This window comes from Laccaria bicolor, genomic scaffold (genome assembly GCF_000143565.1).
Source record: "Laccaria bicolor S238N-H82 LACBIscaffold_6 genomic scaffold, whole genome shotgun sequence".
Taxonomy (NCBI): Eukaryota; Fungi; Basidiomycota; class Agaricomycetes; order Agaricales; family Hydnangiaceae; genus Laccaria; species Laccaria bicolor.
In genome coordinates, this window is record NW_001889877.1 from 1,339,714 (window position 1) to 1,360,611 (window position 20,898).

The 20,898-nt window shown below is 48.8% G+C and overlaps 8 protein-coding genes across 8 annotated transcripts; 5 read left to right on the forward strand and 3 right to left on the reverse strand.

Annotated features, from left to right (window-relative positions):
- Positions 1 to 426: 426 nt before the first annotated feature.
- LACBIDRAFT_315844 (uncharacterized protein) lies at positions 427 to 1,276 on the reverse strand. The gene is made up of 4 exons (XM_001878520.1): positions 1,253 to 1,276; positions 1,080 to 1,195; positions 756 to 1,018; positions 427 to 702 (listed from the first exon to the last, which is right to left on the reverse strand). Exons 1-4 carry the CDS (start codon positions 1,257 to 1,259, stop codon positions 582 to 584), a joined length of 507 nt encoding a protein of 168 aa, XP_001878555.1. The 5' UTR covers positions 1,260 to 1,276; the 3' UTR covers positions 427 to 581.
- Positions 1,277 to 1,681: 405 nt separating this feature from the next.
- On the reverse strand, positions 1,682 to 2,455 carry LACBIDRAFT_189591 (uncharacterized protein; the record flags this gene model as incomplete). Its single annotated transcript, XM_001878521.1, has 3 exons — positions 2,371 to 2,455; positions 1,965 to 2,318; positions 1,682 to 1,904 (listed from the first exon to the last, which is right to left on the reverse strand). The coding sequence occupies exons 1-3, from the start codon at positions 2,400 to 2,402 to the stop codon at positions 1,682 to 1,684; spliced, it is 609 nt and encodes a 202-aa protein (XP_001878556.1). The 5' UTR covers positions 2,403 to 2,455.
- A 191-nt stretch (positions 2,456 to 2,646) lies between these two features.
- On the forward strand, positions 2,647 to 3,760 carry LACBIDRAFT_233002 (uncharacterized protein; the record flags this gene model as incomplete). Its single annotated transcript, XM_001878153.1, has 2 exons — positions 2,647 to 2,941; positions 2,994 to 3,760. The coding sequence occupies 2 exons, from the start codon at positions 2,647 to 2,649 to the stop codon at positions 3,758 to 3,760; spliced, it is 1,062 nt and encodes a 353-aa protein (XP_001878188.1).
- Positions 3,761 to 8,722: 4,962 nt separating this feature from the next.
- On the forward strand, positions 8,723 to 9,648 carry LACBIDRAFT_315847 (uncharacterized protein; the record flags this gene model as incomplete). The annotated part of the gene is made up of 5 exons (XM_001878154.1): positions 8,723 to 8,798; positions 8,856 to 9,046; positions 9,096 to 9,163; positions 9,221 to 9,339; positions 9,392 to 9,648. 5 exons carry the CDS (start codon positions 8,723 to 8,725, stop codon positions 9,646 to 9,648), a joined length of 711 nt encoding a protein of 236 aa, XP_001878189.1.
- Positions 9,649 to 10,831: 1,183 nt separating this feature from the next.
- On the forward strand, positions 10,832 to 14,819 carry LACBIDRAFT_293378 (uncharacterized protein; the record flags this gene model as incomplete). The annotated part of the gene is made up of 13 exons (XM_001878155.1): positions 10,832 to 11,288; positions 11,353 to 11,984; positions 12,037 to 12,913; positions 12,973 to 13,158; positions 13,212 to 13,460; positions 13,493 to 13,680; positions 13,730 to 13,877; positions 13,940 to 14,042; positions 14,101 to 14,160; positions 14,212 to 14,483; positions 14,546 to 14,568; positions 14,621 to 14,717; positions 14,749 to 14,819. The coding sequence occupies 13 exons, from the start codon at positions 10,832 to 10,834 to the stop codon at positions 14,817 to 14,819; spliced, it is 3,363 nt and encodes a 1,120-aa protein (XP_001878190.1).
- A 193-nt stretch (positions 14,820 to 15,012) lies between these two features.
- On the forward strand, positions 15,013 to 16,373 carry LACBIDRAFT_172912 (uncharacterized protein). Its single transcript, XM_001878156.1, has 7 exons — positions 15,013 to 15,078; positions 15,142 to 15,220; positions 15,368 to 15,448; positions 15,500 to 15,556; positions 15,618 to 15,690; positions 15,741 to 16,075; positions 16,133 to 16,373. The coding sequence occupies exons 3-7, from the start codon at positions 15,401 to 15,403 to the stop codon at positions 16,196 to 16,198; spliced, it is 579 nt and encodes a 192-aa protein (XP_001878191.1). The 5' UTR covers positions 15,013 to 15,078; positions 15,142 to 15,220; positions 15,368 to 15,400; the 3' UTR covers positions 16,199 to 16,373.
- A 1,149-nt stretch (positions 16,374 to 17,522) lies between these two features.
- On the forward strand, positions 17,523 to 18,623 carry LACBIDRAFT_189531 (20S proteasome subunit; the record flags this gene model as incomplete). The annotated part of the gene is made up of 6 exons (XM_001878157.1): positions 17,523 to 17,530; positions 17,580 to 17,726; positions 17,785 to 17,888; positions 17,937 to 18,025; positions 18,085 to 18,285; positions 18,340 to 18,623. Exons 1-6 carry the CDS (start codon positions 17,528 to 17,530, stop codon positions 18,621 to 18,623), a joined length of 828 nt encoding a protein of 275 aa, XP_001878192.1. The 5' UTR covers positions 17,523 to 17,527.
- Positions 18,624 to 20,133: 1,510 nt separating this feature from the next.
- Positions 20,134 to 20,898, reverse strand: LACBIDRAFT_293381 (uncharacterized protein). The gene is made up of 2 exons (XM_001878522.1): positions 20,474 to 20,898; positions 20,134 to 20,382 (listed from the first exon to the last, which is right to left on the reverse strand). Exons 1-2 carry the CDS (start codon positions 20,794 to 20,796, stop codon positions 20,364 to 20,366), a joined length of 342 nt encoding a protein of 113 aa, XP_001878557.1. The 5' UTR covers positions 20,797 to 20,898; the 3' UTR covers positions 20,134 to 20,363.

A 20,898-nucleotide genomic window follows, 5' to 3' on the forward strand; every position in this document is an offset into this window, starting at 1 on the left:
GTGAATGCATCTGAGAAACCTACGCAGAGGGCGATAAAGACGAATATTGGGCGAATCATTACGTGTAAAAACCTAAAGCAAACTCTCATGGGCCCAGTTAGTTATATTCAGAAAAACAGAGCCCCGAAGTCCGCAACCACAGTACCGCCGAGCGGAGGATGGACAATAGGAACTATTTCGGGAAATAAAAGCACGCGTGCGTGTTTCAAGAAGCACCGGACGGCCAAGGGAAAACATTGAAGGTGACAAGCGCAGCACCAGCGGATTGACAGTTAAGTGCACAGCACATGACGGAACGCTTCTTCAACTTGCATGGATGTTCTTGGGTGTAGGGTGCATGAGGCTGAAGAAATGCTGGATGCTAGATAGATATCTTCAGCGTGACCTTTGTTGAACAAGACGCGGCAGTCATCTGGCAAGTCACAAGAGAGGGAACACAAGTTGCATTGTAGAAGACTATACCAAATGCAATCGCTTGGTGTTGATTGGCAGACGCGACATGATCGAAAGCGGCAACCAGGAAAAAATCATCAAAAATAATAATTGAAAATATATCCAGCAACTTCGCACCCTTGAAAGGGCTACTCCTCTTTCTCCTCGTCCTCCTCGCCCTCTTTCGTTTCTTCCTCGTCCTTCTCTGGCTCTTTTGCGCCCTCAGTCTCCCCTTCAGCTTGCTTACTACCCATAACAGTAGCATTGATACTAATTCGCAGCATCAGCCATAGTGAATAAACTTGTTCACAATGAATACGCACTTGAGCATGACATGCACTTTCTCTTTTCCATGTTCACCCGTCTCGGATCCCTGCAATTCAACGGTGATACGCTTGCTCCCCTTCCAGCCATAGCTACCAGTAGAGAACGTGCTTGGGACCAGCGTCAGCGTCCCTATGAGCCCAACGTCCTCTGGGGCTACCGTATCCGCATCCTCCGTTGTAACAATGCTTGGGGGTGTGTGAGTGATGTTCACATGGAGGGGCAAGGCCTTGGCTTTGAAAGCGGATGCTGGGATTGCAGCCTGCGTGTGGCATTGAGAGTGAGTGAACGTGAAACATGTTGTATGTCGACTGGGCACATACCTTTGCGCCTTTCTTCGCGCCACCCTTTTTGCCTTTGCCTTTCGGTGAGCTGCTCGTCTTCGCCGCTTTGGAGACGCGTTCTGTAGAGCCGGCCTCTTCAGCTGCACGTTTAGTTCCTGGGTGGCATAACTCGTCAGCAACAAGAATTGCTCTCCAGGAGAATATTGTCGTACCAGCCATTGTTCAATAGGTTGTGATGGTGGTGAGGAAAGGAAATGTGAGTGGTTTGAATTGAACGGTGGATATTTATTGTGATTCGCGCGGTGGCCTGCTATGCAACGGTTGTGGAGTGACCCTGGTGGCCAAAAATGACGTCACGCGACTTTTATAATATTACAGGTCAAAATCAAAGTCCGAGTCCGAGTCGTTGCCTTTCTTCTTTTCCGGTCCTCTAATATTTCTCTTACTTCTCCCATTCGTCGCAGTCGTTGCTGAGCGCATTCTTGACGACGGATCATAGTCCTCTTCCTCCGCACTATCCTCGTCGTCGTCTGGTCGACGCTCGGCTGGCCGCGAGACCTCTGGGATGTCCAGTGCCCCGGTCACTAGAAGGATTGCTTCGAGTTCTTTGTAGCGTAGGATGAGACGTGTGGGTGTGGTGGTCAATGACATGGACACATACCTTCCTGACGTCGTTCACGGTCTGCGCCCCACGCGACGATCTGATTCCGTATATCCCCTTTCCTGTATACGATTAACATAGGCACCCGAGTATCAGGTAGGTTTGGAATGCATTTATCCCCGATGATAGAAACGAATTTTGTGCGAGGGTATTTTGTCGCTAGAGCACGAATGTGTTGAAATGTGCGATCGCTTCTTGGTATCCTGTATCCAGCCTTTCATTCAGCACATGCGTTTCGTAGAAATCTAAAGGGTGCAACCCACCCATCTTTATACAAGAAACACACAACCCCAGTGCCCTTCTCGTTATCATCATCCTCCTCGTCGACATTGCTAGCCTCTGTGACTTCCCGAGTGTAGTCTTCCCTGCCGATCGGATACACGCGTCCAAATCTACCCTTCTTATCTTCTTTCCGTTCATCGGCTAGGCGCTGTTTTCGGTACGCAGCGATTATACGTTCGGTCTCATCGTCTGGGGCATCCTCGCTGAATTCCTGGAGTTCAGAAGATGTAAAGTCGTTCAAGAGATCATCGAATGTGGGTGAGGGTGGTGGAGATGGAGAGGGCGGCGTCGGTTCTCGTGGTGGGAGGATGCCGTGTTTCCGAAGGGCATCGTTGCTGTTCAGGGGCGTTGAGTCTAATAATGAGACGTGAGCCGGAATGGACTTACAATTCGGTATCTTCGTTGGGGTTGATAGACATGATGAAAGCAAATTAGGAAGTGGGGGTTTTGGTTTTGGTTTTCAATGACATCGTCGGACGCAGTCACAACGTTATCTAACCCAGTCAACTGCGCTCAAACAAGGCAGTACTTCAGAGAATCCGACCTCGTCGTATCCCTTACCAACTGCTGCGCGACGTAAAGCATAACATTGCAACAGCGTACTACTGCCCGACAATATACAGACAGCAGATAAACATCACAACAGTGTAGAAATCCTCCCTGATGCTATCACTCGCTATAAATTCATATACCACCCCGTCAAACTATGAGCTCCTGGATCTCTCAACTCCAGAGCTATCCTCTCCAACGGACGTCCTAGTCAAAGTTCATGCAGCAAGCATCAATCCCGGCGACGTCAAAACGGCTGCAGGCGCAACGAGGGTCATGATGCCCCTTACTTTTCCATATAAACTCGGATTGGATCTGAGCGGGACAGTCGTGCGCGTTGGGGAAGCAGTCACCGAGTTTGCTGAGGGCGACGAGGTATTTGGGATGCTGCCTTTAACAACACGAGGTGGTACGTATCTTGATCTTCTTCCTTTTGCGTTGCCCAAGTTTCGTTTCCTTAGGTTCCGTGGCGGAATATGCCTTGATATCCTCAACAAGGCTCGTACATAAACCAACGTCCATTTCGCACACCGAAGCAGCTTCCCTTCCTTGTGTTGCCGTCACCGCTTTACAATCCCTCGAAAGGGCTAACACCGTCATCGAAGGGGGCCTGTCCGGAAAAACAGTCTTCATCCCGGCTGGTCTGAGCGGGACGGGCTCCATCGCAGTTCAACTAGCCAAGCGGGTATATGGTGCAGGGAAAGTGATTACCACCGTATCAACGTCGAAGATCGGTAAGGTGGACGAATTTCTGGGCGCCGGTGTTGTCGATCAAGTGATTGACTATACGAAGGAGGACGTCTTGAAGCTTGTGGAGAAAGGTAGCGTAGATTTTTTCTATGATACTGCGGGGGCGAGCATGCAGTACATCTCGGTGATGAAGAAGGGCGGGTTAATTATTTCGATCACGACGATGCCTTCGGGAAAAGAGGTCGCCAAACTTATGCCTGACGCGCCGTATAGCATTCTCCGCGTGCTTGATGTCTTGGACTGGGTTAATCGATGGAGAGTTTGGTGGTGGGGTGCTCGGTTAGAAGCTCGGGTGGAGACGGTGGACACAAGTGGTGTTGCTCGAGTATCGCAGCTGGTTGAGGAAGGCAAAGTTAAGGCTGTTGTTGGTCGGACCGCGGATCTGAATGATTTGCAGGGGATAAAGGACGCTTGTGCAGAGATAAAGGCGGGCAAAGGAGGCCTAGGCAAATTTGTCGTCGTTATGAGTGAAGGATAGATTCACGCGTGATTTGTACCTCTATACTAGACCACTCTTACACTCACTTCAACGGCAGGCCTCATGGCTAACGTTACTCTAACCTGCCAACAACTGGAAACTCTGTTACCACGTCGGTATCAGGAGGAAGTTTTTGCACGAGCACAGAAAGGTCTCTCACACTGGCACATCCTTTTTCACTTCCCTCCGATTAAAACTATCGCCAGGGAACATCATCGCGGCTCTCAACACAGGTTCAGGAAAGACCCTAATCAGTCTCCTTCTCATCAAATGGACAATAGCCAAGGAACAGTCAAAGGGAAAGGTTATCATCTTCTTGGTCCCGAAAGTAACGCTCGTGGAGCAACAGAGCCTTTACATTGATAAGAACACTCCTGATAGCATTCGGGTTATGAAACTCCACGGCGCTTTGGATATTAACTTGGGCGACAGAGCAGGTTGGAAGAAGCGATTCGAGGAACATGAAGTGCTCGTCATGACTGGTAGCTTGTCATTCGCCCCGTATCATTGAACGCCGTCCTCATATGACCTTACATAGCTCAGATCTTCCTCAACATATTGACGCATTCAGTGTGGAGCATCGACAAAGTTTCACTGATGATCTTTGACGAATGTCACCATGCGAGGAAGAATCATCCGTACAATGGGATCATGCGCGAATATTTTCACGTCCCTTCCTCGCGAAGACCAAAGATTTTTGGAATGACTGCCTCTCCTATCTGGAACATAAAAGATCCGGCGGGATCTTTGGCGACCCTCGAGCAAAACATGGATGCCAAGGTGATTGGCGTTCGAGATCATATCGAGGAATTGGTGGATCATTCTCCAAAGCCTATCGAGGTCAGTGCTTATCCTTATCTATCCATCTCATGACGACAACGCTGTGCATAGATTATAGAAGAATATCCATCGCCCCCAGAAGAGTACGACTATCTTTTCCCTACAATCTATATGTGCCTTCAAATATTCGAGAAGACACTCTGGGATCAATTAGACATTCCGTGGAGTAAAATAGAAATGCGGTATTTTTCTACTCTTCATAACCTGGGCCCATACTGCGCTTCCCTTTTCCTTTACCTGGAGATCCAGCATCACCTCACCAACCTGTTCGCCGAATGCCAAAAGTATTTATACCCAGTCGATGGGGACATGGCCATCGACCTTCCCTCATCCACACCAGCAAAGCGGATTCCTCTCGAAATTTTCGACATAGATGACATCGTCTCGGACTTCCGATCGTTTTTCTCTTCTGTTGATTGCCCAGCACAGATCCCAATACCCATTCAACTAGCCTGGTGTTCTCCAAAGGTTGACAGCCTCGTCAAGGTCCTACTCAAATATAACTCTCCCACGTTCCAAGGCATTATCTTCGTAGAGCAACGCCAAGTTGCCTTAACTCTTGGCAGACTTCTTGAAGCTGTCCCCGAGCTGCAGGGCACCATCCGCTGTGCTCATCTCGTTGGTCAGGGCGTCAACAGTGAGGGCGTTTCAAGGCATTCTGATCGCTATCAAGGCGACGCTGTGAAACTCTTTCGTGATAAGGAGATTAATATATGTATGTTTCTTCTCATTGTCGCATGACCTAGCTCGACGATTGACGACATGATTTGTCAAGTAATCGCAACCTCGGTTGCAGAGGAGGGTCTTGATTTTCCTGCAAGTCACATAGTCGTAACTCTAAGCGTGTATCCTGACGTCTTATTCAACCAGGCTTGCGATCTTGTAGTCCGATTCGACCCCTTTCAGCATCTAGTCGGGTATGTTCAATCCCGTGGGAGGGCCAGGAACAAAGCCTCGACATTCATCATAATGATTCAGAAAGACGACTTGGCGCAGCTCACTCGGTACAAAGCTCTCCAGGAAGGGGAGCCGGAAATTAACAGGGCTTATCAAACGAGACATCTCAACACAGACGATGATCTCGATGATGATGAGGATGATGACATAAATGACCTGGTGGATCTAGCGGAGCGCGAACGTTATGTCGTTCCGTCAACCGGGGCCATTCTCTCTTACGATAACGCCATCAATCTCATTCACCATCTATGTGCACTCATCCCTCGTGATGCCTTCACGCCCCCTCATCAGCCCACATTCACTGGTTATTTTCAGTCCACGATGCGTTTGCCGCCCAGCTTACCCCTTCCACCACGTCATTTGAGTTATCTTGGCCCTCCTAAACGATCGAAGAAGGAAGCCAAGCGTGCCGTTGCTTTTTGTGCGGTAAAGCGGCTTTGCAAGCTCGATGTTTTTGACGACTATTTGCTGCCCATTTCGAGTCAAGTTCATGAGGAGGATAAGCAGCGGGTGATCCGTGTTCGCGATGTCCCTGCAATTATGACGGTGTCCGTTAGGGATCCTTGGTGTATGGGAACCAAACTCTGGATCCATCCCATCTTGATCGGTGGATGTCAGGTTGCTGGACTGGTAACTGGAACCAAGTTGCCCCCGGTTGACGTATTGGCTGCTTCGTCTCATGTTCGAACTGGATTGGCTGAGCTTGTCTTCCATGAAGATTCGGAATTTGAGGAAAGAAAGATCATGCATGACTTTACGAAGCTGGGTATCTATTACCGCATCACGTCAAGCCCCTTCGTCTCTGCTACGAGTCTTTTTATTATCCCCCTTACAAGCGATAATCAGCCTGATTTTCACACCATGGCTCGCTTAGTGGATGACCCTTGGGGCCGTGAGGATTGGGATTCTGTTACCGAGGATGATTATGACCGAAGAGTCATAATGAGCACCTATGAAAAGGGTCGCACGTATCTCCTCAAAAAGATTCGCGAGGACTTGTCCCCCATGTCTGTCCCACCTCGCGACTCATTACAGGCTGCTTTTCCGACGTACCACGAATACTTTGTCAGCAAATGGACAAGGAAGCGCAAGGTCATAGTTCCAGTCAATGGACCACTGTTGGAGGCGGCTATCCACCCAAAGAGCCATTTAGGCTCTTACTCCCTTTACCCAACAAGTGTTGATACCATTGCTGCTTCCTCAAACGTACAAGTTCGCCTGCTTCCTCAAGGCTGTACTCGCTGGATAGATTTGTCCTTTGACCTCTGTCGCGCTTTCGAAGCCCTTCCTGTCATCTGCCGTCGCATCACCGATGTTTATCGGATCCAATGTGGGCGGTTTGACCTTGGTCTTCCACTCATCACCGAGAATCTGCTTATCGAGGCGTTCACGCTCCCATCGTCCAAGCCTAGTTGTAATAATCAGCGGATGGAGACTCTGGGCGATGCAGTCCTTCAACTTTGTACCACGGTTCACCTGCTCAATGCATATCCCAATCGGCACGAGGGGCAGCTGACTGATCTGCGGCAACAGTTTGTCTCTAATAATTACCTTCTTTCCCGGGCCAAGGACGTTGGTTTAGAACACTTCCTGACTAGTGAAGTTGAGACCGTCCATAAATGGAGGTATACCTTGCCTGATGATGGTAATGCTGAGGGGTTAAGGGATCCACCAAAGCGATATGCGGAGAGGGAGTATCCTCGTCGAAGTTTACAGGATTGCATGGAAGCAGTATTGGGTGCGAGCTTCTTGACTGGTGGCATTTCTATGGCTTTGGCAACAGGAACGGCTTTGGGGCTAGCGTTTGGAGGCCCACACCCTTGGTGGAGGCGATATCCGCCAAGCGCTCTACCCACAGCCGTCTCTGCATTGTTTGAAGGTTTGGAAACGAGTCTTGGGTATAAGTTTCATCACAATCATCTCATCCTTGAAGCTGTCACTCACCCTTCTTTTACATCTTCTTCTGGTGGCCCTTCATACCAGAGATTGGAGTTTTTGGGTGATGGTAAGTCGGTCCATTATGCTCAAGCTATTTTCTTACTAACATTTCTAAGCACTGTTGGATCTCGTGGTCATCAAGTACCTTTACGACAAATTTCCTTCTGCGACGTCTCATGAGCTTGCATTTCCTCGCACTAGAACCATATGTGCCCAAACTCTTGCGCATGTGGCTGTCAAACGCTTAGGCCTTCATAACGTCATGCTGGTAAACTGTCCAGCACTTACGATGGCCATCAACGGTTATGTTCCCATGTTGAAAGCGGCATCGAGCGAGGAGATCGTCAACAAGGGTTGGAAGTACGATCCTCCAAAGGCCCTCAGTGACGTGTTCGAAAGTGTCATGGGAGCTATATTCGTTGACACGGGATATGACTACGACAAGACTGCATCCGTGATTGAATACGTTATGGAGGATGTCCTTTCCGTCCTTTCGCCGTCTCTTACAAAAGATCCTGTCTCCGACCTTTTGGAATGGGCCGGAAAAGCTGGTTGTATGAAAGTAGTTTTCGGGTGAGTTTAGTCTTCGTCTTCTGTCGCTTTTTTTTTTTCAGACTGCTTCGTGAACAGCAGAAAGGTGAAATCGACGGGAAAACTCCAGGCTGAGGGGGTCACGGTTTCTGTACACGGGAACATCATGATTGGACCCATCGTTTCTACTAGCCTGCCTGTTGCGAAGTATGCTGCGGCAGAAAGGGCGATGGCGATGCTCAGGGATGGGGAGACAGACAAGTCATTAGCCCACTTGTGCGATTGTGGGAAGCACATGGAAATCGACAGCACCGGACCGGCGTTGGTGGAGGATGGAGCAAAGTTGGACGCTGTGTTTGATGAAGCGCTGGATGCGGAGGAGGCAGCTGAGGTTGATCACATCATGACCACGGAACTCTCATGACAAGCACCACTCGTTTTGTCGCGTGATGACTGACCACGATGGCCTAGAAATTTGCTAGCCCATCAGGATCAGTCATGGCTCGCCAAAACGCAAGAATTATCGAGGACATTTGGAGGACATTCACGTTACGTAGTTGAAGGATATAAAGTATGGACACCCACTTTCTCACGCATAGGCCTTTGTCTGGTCATGTATGTAACCTGATGTAACCCAAATGTAACCCCAAAGCCAACCCAAAATCCTCTTTCAACTTGCTCAGAACCCATTTTTATATGTCAGCAGTGGCGACGTCTACGTTCCTTAACTCGGTCAAGGCTTTCTACCCGACTCGAAAAGGTGTTGGCACTGGTCTGCTCCTGTCAACTTGACATCCTCCCGCTTTAATGTGATATTTCACACCAACAGTGGTGAATCCTTGGTACATCGTCGCTGCGGTCGCATTCAGTGCAAGTAACAAACCGGAGGGTGTATCCGAAGTATTCCGATATGTGCTGCAAGAGCTTCCACTGGCCAGTCAATTGGCGGACCGTCGCATGATTGCTGGCAAACTGCGGGAAGCAATCTTCAAGTCAGGATTGATCAGTGGATACCCTAAGGTGAAGAATCACGAATAGAGTGTCGATGTAATCCAATGTGCCCGAGAAGGCAATCAACAGTTTGAAAGCTTTACACGAGGCAACTCCAGAGGAACTTCGCGAAACGAAAATACAGAGGTGTGTCCCTACGTACATATCTTGTCGCGTCCCTTATTGCTGTGAGTCTGTTCTAAGAGATACAGGGCTTTCCTTGACCGAGTACGAGAAACGGGGAGATGTTTTCTGGAGGTCTGTTTACGGCGATACCGCCGATAACATTCAGGTTATGCTGAATTCCATTTATCCAGACATGGGTAAGTCAGGCCGTCTCATCTTTTTGGTACTTGCCATCTTATCATTAGCCAGGCTGGTTTTCTAAGACGATTGGGTATGGCATCACATATAGCAACTTCGAAATCTTGTCGCCGTTGGAGACGTCATACGCTCTGGTTGCATCATTGATTGCCGGAGACACACCCCAGCAGATTGCGTGGCATCTAGATGGTGCACGAAGAGGCGGGGCCACATTGGAGGAAGCTCAAGCAGTACGCAAGATCGCAATGGAGGTTGCATCTCATGCTGGTGTTCGTTGGCAGGAAGGTGTGCCGGAAATTGTCAGTTGAATCATGTTGATTTGGGGCGCCACGACAAGACATATTGATCGCGTAGCTTCACGGCTGCTCTCGATCAATCTGCGCAGACCGGGGAGCTGGCCTCGATGAATGGAATCTCGTCGGACGATAATACCAATTTAGCTTCCGAATTCCTTCTGACTCGATCTATGTTGATCTTCCACCAAATATATACTCTCGATTTTCTCACCGAAGCGGTTCCAATTTTGACGCCTCGGAGATGGATAAATCTCTATCATGATTATGGGGTTAATCTGCTGATCAAGTCCTCTCCAGAAATGTACATTCTGCGAGTCTTTCCTCCCGGACATTGCCCGCGAAACAGTGTACAACGGTTTCGATGTTATTTTTTCTTCTGATTGTGACCAGATATCTCTCCAACGGCGACTTCTTCAGCGAACATAAATAAAAAATCAAGAGCCTTATTTTTCCCCACTCCACAAACCAAATGCTCCCAACTCTCGATCGGAAGCAACATTGACGCCAATACCATACAGAAACCCACCGCGTCTATCTGGGCATCCGAAAGGCACAGAGATTCTTATCGTCGAAACCGTCTTGGAGGCCCAAGAGAGGCAAAGGCGAAACGTTGGAGCAGTGACTGGGTGGCGATTTTTTTTGTCGACAGCGTAAACTAGGTAAGGGCCTCAAAAGGTGACAGCTTCACATCATTCCCTTCCCTTCTGTTCATGAGTATCATGGGCTGCCAGAGCACGACGCGTTACGCGTTGTTTGATCCGGAGGTGTAAAGCAAACAAACGGCAGAAATCAATGGGAGGGAAGCGTCAAGGTCTGTTGTCGTTAATTATATAGTAAGTACGCGTTTTATATGGTTCCATTTCACGCGAATACCTTTCTAGATGCTGGCTAATTCGGCTTGTGTTCTTCATGGAAATTTTATGTTTACCACCGCGTACAAGGGTCTCTCTTGCATTTTGATAACTGCAACACGCTTCGCCTCGTATTTCGGACCATTTCTTTACCTCCCCTTGATTAGCGACGCTTTGCGGGTTCGATACCATGCTTTCATTATTTTCCTGTTAATGAGGTTGTGGTGTATTTGTTCATGGCCATACACGTGATGAAGCACCCTTAGAGGCTTTTACACTGTCTTGCCCCCGTATTTTCTTGCAACAATCCTCCTTGCAGGCTTCAGAACGCCTGGTCAGATTTTATGGAGGGATCCAGCACTCCAGAAGCCAATGGAGCCTCTATCTCAGCTGCGATAGCCTCTATTCTTGGTGTGAAGGGCTTGCGCTTTCGTCCTCATGGTTCAAGTCAAAAGGCGCACGTTGTCTTGCGACGCGTCGTAGAGGAGGACGACTCCAGTGACGACGGAAGTGTTACCCGCGTTGTTCGATTTAGCTTGTTTGCCCACAAAAGGATCGAAGTGAAGCCTGGAAAGGAGATTCTGCTCACGGTCGCGACTCAGGATGGGTCATTCAAGGATACAGCTGTCGTCTTCGAGGGCGATCTTCCCGGAGACGAGTCTGACTCAATAGAAGAGGAAGTTACACCCGCAGTCAAAGAGGAAGAGGAAGAAACGTACTACCCTCCCTTGGGGCATGCTATTCCACCAAAAATGCGTAGGGCTTGGACTAAACGAATTGAAGAAGTTATTTCCGTCGCGCGTAAGCTTTACTTTTTAACATTGTTGCGACTTGGTTTTATACATTTCTATTTAACATTATACAGCCCAACCTGCCCCACGAATTTCTGTTGGTGTTCAGGTGGAGCGCTCCTATGAATCAACATCTATCCAAGCGCGTCAAGCATACCTGTCGACATCAACTCAAACTGATTTTCTTGGGGTCTCAGTGCATACTCAAGTTGATCCTATACCAAGACCTCAATCCAGGACGGCTGATAGGAACGCTGTCCAAGTGCCCAAGGACAAATATACACAGACCGAATTTGAACGCAGCCCTTCTCCAATGGAGCTTGATTCACCAAATTCTTCGCCGCTTGTACCATCTGCTGTTATACCACTTGTCGAAGATGAATCCCTCTCCAATTTTGTGTTGCCTTCGTCGTCAAATTCATGCCATCCCATTCTCTTTTCTGCTGATAAATCTATAGTTATGAAGGACTTACAACAAAGAGATACTACCATCGATACCGTTGCTCCTTCACATGCGATACCCTCCCCTACCACTATACCGTCTTCTTTGGAGACGAGTTCCAAACGTCAACGTCAGGAAGACGAGATACACTGCATGTCCATACCTGCAATCCTCAACCCGACGCTCTCTAGCAACTCGGACTCAGCCGTACATACCGTGCCATCGGGGGCAGAGGCACCATCGAAAACAGCTGATGGGCAGACGGTATTTGTGTCGCCTCTATATCCAACTTTTGAGTCTTACTTTTCTCCGCTAGTCATCCGTTAAAGCATCGGCTCTCAAAGAAACGCATAAATTTTGTCAAACAATGAAGAATGCTGTTGCGTCCAGCAGCAAGATTGCTTCAGACCAGCCAATATCTAATCCAAATCCTCCGCCCATAATGCCCCGTGGTTTGAGGACGTTCGAGGCCCTCCAAGGCCTCAGCAGTCGCGCTCAGGAAAAATCTCCTGCTACTGTGCTACCAGGGTCGCAGTCGTCAGCTCCATCGATGGCTAAGCCTTCAGAACCTCGGGTGAATGGCGGATCGCTGCCCCCAGACCCCAAGGCCCTCGCCTACATTGTTTCTGGACCATCGACGAACCGTCTTGGCATTAAACCTTCTTCTAACTCCATGATACATCGATCTCAGCGTGCGCCACCCTCTGCACCAAAAATTCTCAAACAAGCGACGGCAGCGAAGAAGCCTGTCGTTGTTGGCACGGGTTGGTCCGCTGCAAAAACCTCCACTGGAGGATCGTCTTCAGCTTCGGTATCATCTAGTAGTTCCTCTCTTTCTTCTGTTTCCTCGTCGCCGCCTCTTCCAACTCCACCGCCAACTGCTCATGTCTCCCGAGTCGCCGTGAGGACTGCCAGTCTGTCACAGATCACAGCTTATTCTGATTCACCCTCACCACCACCACCTCCTGAAGGCGACCCTCCGCCCAAGCCACCTACACCACCACCATCAACCCCACCACCTCCGGTCAGCAAGTGGAAGCGAGTGGCACCTGACTTCACGCCTACCCCCAACAATGTAGGACCACCAGCAAAACATTTACCTCCTGCCTCTCAGCCAACACTTCCGGCTACCTCAAATCTCCCAAATTCCACGTCAGGTATGGTCAATGGCCAAAGGACTGTGTCTCAAGATGGTGGGCCGTCATCTTATCTCTCCTTGTGGTCAAATTGATGTTTATATTTCATGCTTTAGTGCCCTTGAAGGATCGCATATCTCAGGATTTCTCGACGCCGAAAGCTTTACCCACACAGACACCCGCATCCTCAAAACGTGACCTTTTAACTCGTTTATTTGACATCCCTGGGGCAACCCCTGTGCCACCGCCCGCGACTTCGACGAATACGAGTGCGAATGGGAATAAGGTGGTACCTACCGCTGGTATGTTTGGTTTTTTTTTGAATCAACAGGCTAAATTCCACACCAATACCTAGTTCCGGCGCCACTCACCCACCCCTTACCTCCAAAACCTGTTACAGCCATTCATACTGGTTCTACGTACCGAGGCACCAAACGTGATCGTCCCATTTCGCCTGAGCCCGATCGAAAGAGTCGAAGACGGAAACGAACATTCAAATGGCCAACGGTCGATAGCAACGCGACCATTTCTTTGCAAGGAGAAGGAAACCTTGGCGTGCGGACGATTGCTTTCAGTGCGGATGGGAGTCACTTTGCCTTGAGCTGTGAGTAGGCTACGATTTCTTTCACGGTTGAGGGTATATAATGGAGGTCCTCGTATGTGAAGGTGCTGATCGTACGATTCGGATATGGAACAATCGAACGCGCTCGGAGATAGCAAGACTGTCACATAACGCGCCGATCATGGCCACCATGTGGATGGATGGGGACGCGGGTGTCATCACGCTTGGAAACGATGGGATGGTTAGCAAATGGACTCGGAGCGTGAGTTCATCTCTAGCCTTGATATTGTGTTTTGGTTGATCTTTTGCAGGGCGAAAATCATTGGAAGTGGGCCAAGATTCTTGATGCAGGCGTAGACGATGGGACGGGCGACGATCCCATCTGTCTGGCATATTTGAAGGATCGGCTTGCAGTGTCGTTTCCTCACCTGGGAGTCAAAGTGTGGGTTTGGTGTAAAGGTGAGCTCTTCTTCTGCCTCAGATGCCACAAAATGTCATCGTCTTCCTTGTTTGACCTTTAGGTACATGGCAACCCCAAAGGTCAATCATACGGCAAGGTGTTACTTCAATCAAGTTTATTGATGACGGTGCTGCTATCATCGGTGGCACTCGTGAAGGCGTGCTGTGAGTGCCGACATGTTTTCTGTCTTAGGTTGTCCTCAATGGTGCTCGCTATCAATAGATGGTACTGTGAAATACCGAATGGAACACTGCGTGTCTACTGTTTCCTTAAAACCAGGATGTGAGCCCCTTCTTCTAATTTTCCTGATTAATTCCATAGCATAATCGGCAGAACGTCTCTGGATGTCAGTCCGACTGGACTTCACTTGTTGGCGGGACAGACAACAGGCGATGCACAACTGGTCACAATTCGCAAAGAGGAGAAGAAAGGTACCTTGGATCAAAACTACACTTGCAAAGAGTTGGACGGGGAAAGTGGTAACGCCTTTGGTCCTGTCTTCGCCACGAAAGGTCAAGCTATATTATTTGCGAATATTGAGGGATGTGTCCTTGTGTGGGACAGAAAGAAGGGTGCAATAGTCTATGGCCTGGAACACGATGAAGGTGAGTCGATATCGTTCAATAGTATTCTGAGTGACATGTAATCGACGCTGCTTGATTCTCAGATGATTGGATACAGGCCGTCGCAGTTCGTCGATCTGTTCCCTTATGTTTGATTGGAGCTAAATATATCTCCACAGAGCTTCGACGGTTCTCCAGGGAGAGATGGTTGCCTTCTCACTGGCACGAAGCAAGGACAGCTGTCATGGTGGTCACAGCCCGTTTCTGCCCCTCAGAGTGAGTTCTGACCGTTGTTTTTGTGTATCAGCCACTGATGCTTGGGTCAAGGTGACGAATCACAAAAGAAGCGGGCAAAGGCGGGGACGTGATGAGTTGTGATAGTTTTTGTGTTATTTAATTCGCTGTGACATCGCATTCGCATTGCATCTTGTGTATATATCATCGCTATTGTATCGTGTGCTGAAAATTAGGCGCTTAGGTAATAATAGTTGAGGTTAACGACTGATTTGTGTGTGTTTGGGCAGTCGACGTCGCGCTCGTTGCAACGAACGAACCCCCCTAGACAGACCATCACCGATAGTCAGCTCAGTCCATTTATCAAGCTCTTATCCTTTCTTTCCGTTCTCCAGTCTCCATTGTACGCTCATCACTTCCCTTCTACCCTAATTACTGCGCTGACTACACAGAACCAACCACGCAGCCTCGTGGTCCGTTCCACAATCTTTCGTCTTCACATACCACCCACCTTGTCGCCTTTAATTTCCCAATAAAACACATCTGTGAGTCGCCCGTCTCGTCGTATGTTCCATCTAGCACCAGCGAGACATGGCCATGAGGTGTTGTTGCTACGCCAAATACGTGTGGGACACCACAACTGCAGGGGGTTCGTCATCACGTTCAATGTGTGCTGATGTGTTACCCCGCAGCCATTCCAAATCACCTTTAGACGTCCAGCCATCATGCAAACAATCAAGTGCGTAGTCGTTGGAGATGGTGCTGTTGGAAAGGTACTTCTCATTTTGTCTCTGGCGTTAAAACTTTAACCATAGTACACTTAGACTTGTCTGTTGATTTCGTATACCACCAACAAGTTCCCCAGTGAATACGTCCCCACCGTATGTTGTCGACCCTCTCTCACCACTTCGGTGTATTCACGGAAAAATATGTCTGTGATAGGTTTTTGATAATTATGCAGTCACCGTTATGATTGGCGAGGATCCCTACACGTTAGGACTCTTTGATACTGCCGGTATGATGCTCCACTATAGCCACACCGCATCCATTTACTCTAATTTATAGGTCAGGAGGATTATGACCGTCTCCGTCCATTATCTTACCCACAGACCGATGTGTTTTTGGTTTGCTTCAGCGTTACTTCACCGGCATCCTTTGAGAACGTCAAGGAGAAGTGGTTCCCAGAAGTCCACCATCACTGTCCGGGAGTGCCATGCCTTATCGTTGGGACACAAGTAGATTTGAGGGATGATTCTCAAGTGATGGAGAAGCTGGCGAGGCAGAAGCAGAGACCCGTGACCAGTGAGGCTGGTGAGCGACTTGCGAGGGAGTTGGGAGCGGTCAAGTATGTGGAGTGTTCAGCGTTAACGCAAAAGGGCTTAAAGAATGTGTTCGATGAGGTGAGTCTCAGCTAATCTGTCGCCTTCCTCTCTCATTCTGACGCTTGTCCGTTGTAGGCTATTGTCGCCGCACTTGAACCTCCTGTCGTGAAAAACAAGAAAAACAAGTGTGTTATTCTTTAAGACAGCCCTTTTGACGACTAGGACAATCCAACCTCCTACATTATGTTTTGCTCCCTTCATGTCACGCCACGACCTGGTTATATATCCGCCGCCATTGCCTTATTTTTTTTCTGCCTTGTTTGATTCATATCTGCTCTTATTAGTTAGTTAACCCAGACATATTCTTTTTCTCGGTGCACACGCAATCCTAAGTCGCAATTTTTCATTCGTCGCACTTTTTTTTTTCTTCATCAGCGGGCCTTCTCACCACCACCGCTGAAACCCCACCGCCTTCTTACCTTATTAAATAAATGATCTTATGCTGGAGTCTCAGGATGCCCACCAATCGGCCATAGCTGACCGCCGAGTACCCACGCGATTTTTTCATCAAGCGAATGAATAGTGAGAAGATCATAACAAAAACGTCATGCCTTGCGACTTTACATAAATTATCCGAGAACTTGTTAATTATCTGTCCAAAATAAAGTCGAGCGTCCGCTTTCACAATTAAAGGGGTAAATCGTAGTTGACCCCTATAGTAGTATTAAGGCCAGGATATTGTCTATGTATTGGAAGGATACTTGAAGGTCGTCAGATAACGGTGGATGAGTTAAAGTTAGAGCCTGACTGGAAATGCATCAAACTACCCAGGCGTCGGCTGGGAGGTTGCTGGGGGAGCCGGAGTATCTGTCGTCTTCCTCACCCGCCTGTGAGTTGTAGTAGTTTGTGTGTGAGTGGTAGTCCGACTGGAGCTTGAGCTCGAGGTCGGGGTTGGGCTGGGGCTCAAGCTGGAGCTAATAGTACTGGCACCAGCTTTTCGAATGCGCAAAGCAAGATTCTTGTAACTGAATTGGCGTAGCTTCACCTTCCCTGCATCGGGTGCGCGCAGGCGAAGATCTGTCGCTGCGGCGCTGTCGAAATGGACAAGCGAGAGAACGAGGAAGGTTAGGGCGAAGAGGAATAGGGCCCTTGAGGCGAACATGGCCGAACGTTGCAGGAGGAGAGAGAATAATAGCCATAGGGATAGCGAGCTTTTATTCAATGGACATTGAGACAGCGGATGTGTCGAATTCGGAAGAAAAATGGATAGTAGGAGAAAAGGAGGTGCAGTACGTCGTTCATCGTAATTGCCTTTGCGTAAGGGGCACTTTGTCGGCTTTGTGCTGCAAAAAATAACCTAGAAAGTGGGCGAGAGGTAGCCTCGTAGTCGTCAGTAGTGGTGGTAGAAATAAAGGAGTGTCGGTCACCGGTCAGGAGTCAGGAGGTGGGTGCGATAACTGCTGCACGTGCCTTTTACGACGCGTCACCTTCAAGCATTTCCTGAATTCGACTTGGTACACATCCACGATCATGGTAAGTCCTCTTGTCGCCGTTATAACGTGTCTGTAAACATCCAGCACAGTTCAGAAACACATACGATTCAGATAACACCGTTTTCTCTCCTCAAGGACGATTACACCAGGTCGAATATGCCCTTGAAGCCGTAAAGCAAGGTTCAGCGGCCGTAGGCTTACGTTCAAAAACCCACTCTGTCCTCCTGGCCTTGAAGGTTTGGCCTCGTACCCCCCGAGGGTATCTTCATTCATTGATCAGTTACGTGTCACCAGCGATCTACAGGCGAACTGGCTTCCTACCAACAGAAGATGTTCCGAATAGATGATCATGTCGGTATTGCAATCGCTGGTCTGACCTCCGATGCTCGCGTCCTAAGGTACGTCTTCCTTCTATTTTTGCCAACTCAGTGCTAACCATGCTGTAGTAACTTTATGCGCCAACAAGCCATGTCGTCAAAAATGGTATTCAATCGACCCATACCCGTCAATAGACTTGTGTCTTCGATCGCGGATAGTGCGTGTCAAGCTCGCACTTTTCCGCTCCTTTCTCGAGATTCTGATCCTTGACTACAGAGGCCCAGGTGAATACCCAAGAATACGGTCGTCGACCTTATGGTGTCGGTTTCCTCGTTATCGGCCAGGATAATTCCGGTCCCCACCTTTATGAATTCTCACCATCGGGGAACTCGTATGAATATTACGCCATGTCCATCGGTGCCAGGAGTCAAAGTGCAAAGACATACCTTGAGAAGCACTATGAGAGTTTCGCCGATTGTACGTTAATTGCTCTCGCGATTGTCGGAGAGACAACTCAATTATTTTTACCAGGCTCTCTCGAAGACCTCGTACGGCATGGATTGCACGCACTGCGTGAAACTCTTCAGCAGGATAAGGAGCTCAATGTCAATAACACCTCCATTGGCATCGTGGGGCCTGCCAGCGTTCATGAGACGGGCGTTCTCCCGGAAGGACCATTCCGGATTGTAGAGAACGAAGCTGTGGAACCTTTCTTGCAGACAATGATTGCGAAAGATACGGCTACGGGTGCAGGCGCCGTGCCTCCGCCTGCAGCGGCCGCGACGGGTGATGAGGATGTTCAGATGGCTGGATAATGTATCCGCGAGTCACAATGAAACCGCTTTTACGTGTGGTCAAATTATCTTGTATGAATTCTCTGGCAAACCCAGCTTGAAGGAATTTTTTTTGGTGATCAATCGTCGTGTTACTCTTCGGGAGCTCTAGACGCGAATAAGTACATTGTCTGTGTACTTATTCCCGAAAGCTCGAAGTATAGTAATAAACACAAAGTTCAAATTGTTCATTATCCATCGAAAACTAGTCTTGAGCGTCTAAGTCTAGAGAGAGATCTAGAAGTAATGCAAATGAGGTCGGTATATGAAGAAGGTGAAGTATTAAGATGGGTGATATCGTAAGGCTGTGAATGAAATGAAAAGGTTCATTGTTCGAAGGGTCTGGATGAGAAAGAGGGTCAGATTTGTATTTGGCTCGGTCAATATGAAGAAGTGACTAACGACTGAGAATCTATCAGGTGGGTTGCACCATCTCATTTTGATCGAGCAACAAATCCAGGCGTAGCAGCGGCAGGCTCAAGCTCTCGTCGAACGTAGGATGGACCGGCACGACGGACGGGAGCTATAGTTGGCTTGGCCCGAGCCTCAACCTTCTTCAACTTTACTCGAGAGTCTCGATAGCTGAACTGCCGAAGTTTCTTCGTCGGTGTGGACGCGCCGCTCGTCAACTTACGTCAAGGGGGTCATGAGAGCGATAAGAGCACAGACGACGAACAGAGAGGTGAAGAATCGAGAGAACATGGTAGCGACAGTCGTGGGTCGATTAAGATTGGAGATGTTGAAACCACAGGCTGAATCTACCGAGGTGGGTAAAGGGCAGCTGAGAGAAGTAGCTTCAGCTGCCCGCCGTTTATGTCAATTTTATGTTCTGCGGTGATGTCAAGCCCCGCTTCGAGCTTCAGGAACTTTCTACATGCCGGATGCATCGTGGCAGCTTGCCAAGAATCTAGGAGAGGACCTAGTCGGACCTAGTCGAGAGGAGATTTGTGAATTGTGGGCGATTAAAAATTGATCCTATCATGAACTGTCATGAAGCTCAATAATGGGGAGGCACAGGGAGGCACAGAGTTGGCCGGCGTTGAAAAAAAAGTGACAGCCCGTCCATCCCATCTCGTAGGCACGAGGGACTCGCATACAAATTCGTTATATAGGTTATAACCAAGTTATAAGTTATAACGCTATCAAATGCGTGAAAGCGAATTCGCGAAAAGCGACGGCGGCCAACTTTGTGCCTCCCTGAATAATGTCAATAACATTTCCAATGGCGTCATAGGGCCCGCCAGCGTCCATGAGAAGGGCTCCTGGCAGGACCATTCCGGATTCTAGAGAACGAAGCTGTGGAACCTTTCTTGCAGACAATGGTTGCGAAAGACACGGCTACAGGTGCATGCGCCTGCCATGCCTTCGACGGGTGATGAGGATGTTGGAGTCACCTTTTATGCGTGGTCAAATTATCTTGTATACATACTTTGGCAAACTCAGCTCGAGGCTCTAAGGATTTTTTCCCCCGTAATCAATCGTTGTGTTACTCTTTGAGAAAGATATTCCCGAAAGTTGCCCGAAAGCTCAAAATATAATGGTAAACGCAAAGTTCAAATTGATTATCCGTTGAAAACCAGTCTCGAGTGTCTATGCCAATATCGAGTGTCTATGTCTACAGTCTACTGATGTCCAGATCCTGAGCAGTGTGCAAATGAGGTAGGTATATACAAAGAAGGTAAAGTCGTAGGATGGGTGAGTGTACGAATGAAAAGAAAAGGTTCAGTGTTCGAAGGGAAGTCTGATTGAAAAAGAGGGTCAGGTTTGTATTTAGCTCGATATGCAGAAGAGACTAACGGTTGAAAATCTATCGGTGGGCTGCACCATCTTACTGCGTAGCAGCGGCAGGCTCAGGCTCTCGTCGGACGTAGGAAGGACCGGAACGAGGGACGTATGAAGGGCCAGAGCGAGGGACATACGAAGGGCCGGAACGAGGGACGTATGAAGGGTTAGAGCGACGAGCGTGGGATGGTTGGGGGGACCGAGCAAGGTTTTGATTACCGGCGGGAACACCACCAGCCCTCTTCACTTGAGTGTCTTTATAGCTGAACTGGCGAAGTTGCTTGGTAGGTGTGGGCGCGCCGCTCGTCAAGGGGACCATGAGAGCGATGAGAGCACAGACGAGGAACAGAGAGGCGAAGAATCGAGAGAACATGATAGCGATGTTGGAGGGTCGATTAAGATTGAGGATAATGTTTTTCTGAAATCACTAGCAGGATCTGCCGAGGAGGGTAAAGGGCAGCTGAGGGAAGTAGGG